The 2848-nt window shown below is 33.8% G+C and overlaps 1 protein-coding gene across 1 annotated transcript; it reads right to left on the bottom strand.

Annotated features, from left to right (window-relative positions):
* Window positions 1–206: 206 nt before the first annotated feature.
* Window positions 207–2288, bottom strand: LOC141702275 (uncharacterized). Its single transcript, XM_074505977.1, has 6 exons — window positions 1787–2288; window positions 1552–1700; window positions 1264–1467; window positions 1078–1170; window positions 768–860; window positions 207–658 (listed from the first exon to the last, which is right to left on the bottom strand). The coding sequence occupies exons 1-6, from the start codon at window positions 2286–2288 to the stop codon at window positions 236–238; spliced, it is 1464 nt and encodes a 487-aa protein (XP_074362078.1). The 3' UTR covers window positions 207–235.
* Window positions 2289–2848: the final 560 nt, after the last annotated feature.

Below are 2848 nucleotides of genomic sequence, written 5' to 3' on the forward strand. Positions count from 1 at the left end.
CTCTTGAAAATAATATATCCAACTGCAACTCAAAATAACCAACTAACCATCAAAATAACAAACCAAACATCTAGTTTAAAGTCGAAACAAAGTCGATAAACACCACAAGTCAGAACATCCATAACCAAACATAGTTCAAGTTCAAGGATATAGTCTACTTAATCAGCTAGCTAGTTAACAAGTACATTAAAGTATCCAACCAAAAGTTATTAAACAGCTAGCTAGTAACAGGAAATCACTGAGCATTTATGTCTTCACCCCCCTCACTCTGGCCTTCATCAACATCAGAATATAGCTCTTGAACAGCAATATCATTAAAATCAGGAACTATATCCCCCAATCTGCCTATTACCTTTGACAGTTTCTCCCGAACCTTTTTGTCAATGATCTCCTGCATTTCAGTAAGAAGTTCCTCCTTTATTGACTTTTTCAAATCAGCAACATCAATACTAGCACTAGAACTCTGACTAAATGCTGGCACATCTAGCTTAACAGTTTTCCTCGTTCGGCCTGATCTTCCAATAAGCCAATTCGGTCCATGGGCTGGCTTTTTTGATTTCTTTTCTGTGTGAGCACTGTTGTTTGCCCCATGAGAACCATCTTCAATATCATGTTGAGCATGTCCATTTTCATCCTTGTCATCGGTAGGAATTGTAGTCTGCCAAATATTGAGGGATCAGAAAATACAATTAAGTTTAACTAGAGCCGAGCGATAATATTTTTTTTACAAGTGCAAATTTATCAATTTTGTCAAAGTGATCTTTTACCTTGTATTTACGTCCTGGCTTTCGTTTACGAGTTTCAACGTAAACAAGATCCGAGGGAGCTGGTTCTTTAGGTTCGATTTTGTTCTCAGCTTTCTGCCAGCAGAATGGAATTGAAGTCATAACATTAAAAACTATAGAATGAAACTAAGGAAATATAGAATTTGGGATTTCATAAGCACATTAAAAGTTATACTACTACTTATGATTTTTATTTATTTATTAGACCAAGTTCAACCAGAATATATTCAAGACTCCGAAACTACATACATTTTCTTAATAAAAGTAACACCGTGCTTTAAACATGACTTACTATTTTCTCTCCAATTTGCGCAAAACTTGTACGACCAGCTGTGTGTGTTTCTACAATCAAGGCACGATTTTCTGAAGCAGTCTTAGATCGTCTCTGACAATTAAGTGAAGTGAACAAAGTATTAAAAAACAGACTACATAAAAAAAGGTTGAATATTATCTAGTTGAGCGATATCAATTTATATACCTGAATTTCCTCATCCCCCCAGTATTTGAGCAGCACCTTGAATACTTCAGTTGAAACAAAACTAGGCTTATTTTTTAGCCTATCCTCATCATTATCATATTGTAGATAATGATCTTTCTTAACCCGACTTTTGTGCAACCTCCACAAATCATTAATAGTCTGCAGTGTAAAGGTTCTTCCTTCCTCGGGAATGATATATTTTTTCTAGTAAATCAATTAAAATAATTAGCCATATTGTAGAAAATTTTGTATCCAGTGAGATAGACAATAGAAAATTTTGTATTTTACGTTAACAAATTGCCATAGCCTCTCCTTTTCACTTTCAGGATATTTATGCCAACTGATGTAATCAAGTGGCACAGACTCCCTGGCCAAGGTCCCTAAGAAGTTTTTGTATTCAGATAAGACCTTGGGATCGTCTGCCACGGCCTGAAATTCTGAATTCAACTAAAAGAGGATGGTACATTGCAATTTGGGAAAACTTCCTTAATCAACTTAAGCAAATCGCTAAATGCTGACTCACTAAATCCGTGAATACACTTTAGTTGGTAGAGCCTAACTATGAAACTTAATCGAGTGAACTTAAGACACTCAGGATACAAAGGCTGCCCACCCTCCTCAACAAGCCGGTAAAATTTTTTTGCATCGTCATCAAGTCCCTTTCTAACTCCATGTTCACTATCATTATTACAATTCTCATATGTGTTACGTATCATTGCCTCTAACTCATCTGCTAAACCCATACCTATATCACTGTCCATGTTATCATCGACATCATTATTCTTATGGTTTGACACTTCATAAATCCATTCAGTGGACTGTGGACAAACACCATTGCAGATGAGATGTTCCTTTATAACGCTTTCACCATACCAATAACGATTACTACACTTTCTACAAGGACATTTCAACTCATTTCCTGATGCATATTCAGAAAATGCATTTGTAATAAAAGCTTTAACCCCCATCCTATATTTATCACTATATCTTGGAAGTGTTACCCATTTTTCTCCTTCAACATCCATTCTCTACATGATTATTCAACAAAAAATAAATTAAACAAACAAACAGTACTTTATTATGCTTGACAGGTCGTTAACACAAAATATGACAACAAATATTCAAAGAGTTATACTAGCAGGGCATAAACACAAATTTAGAACAAATTCAACTAGCATCATAAAACAGGGCATAAACACAAATTTAAAACAAAAAGCAGAGCTCATAAATTTAAACTAACAAGAAACCCAAAAATTATACTAGATCATAAAAACTCTCAAATAACAGAGCACACACACAAATTTCAGAGCCTTCACACAAATTTCAGTAAGAAAAAAATTTAAAAATGAGTAACAGCAAGAAAAATCTAACCTTCAAATTAAATAACAGCTTTAGCTATTTATAAAAATAACCTTCAAATAACCTGACAAAATGCATGTCAAAAAATAAATGTGGGCTATATATACATATATATACATATAATCAACAACTTCTAATGCAACTTCTATATGAATCAATTTAATCTATAATCGATTTTACCTCTAATCAATTAAATGTATTATACCTCAAATCGATTTTAGGTATC

This window comes from Apium graveolens, unplaced genomic scaffold (genome assembly GCF_009905375.1).
Source record: "Apium graveolens cultivar Ventura unplaced genomic scaffold, ASM990537v1 ctg4832, whole genome shotgun sequence".
NCBI lineage: Eukaryota > Viridiplantae > Streptophyta > Magnoliopsida > Apiales > Apiaceae > Apium > Apium graveolens.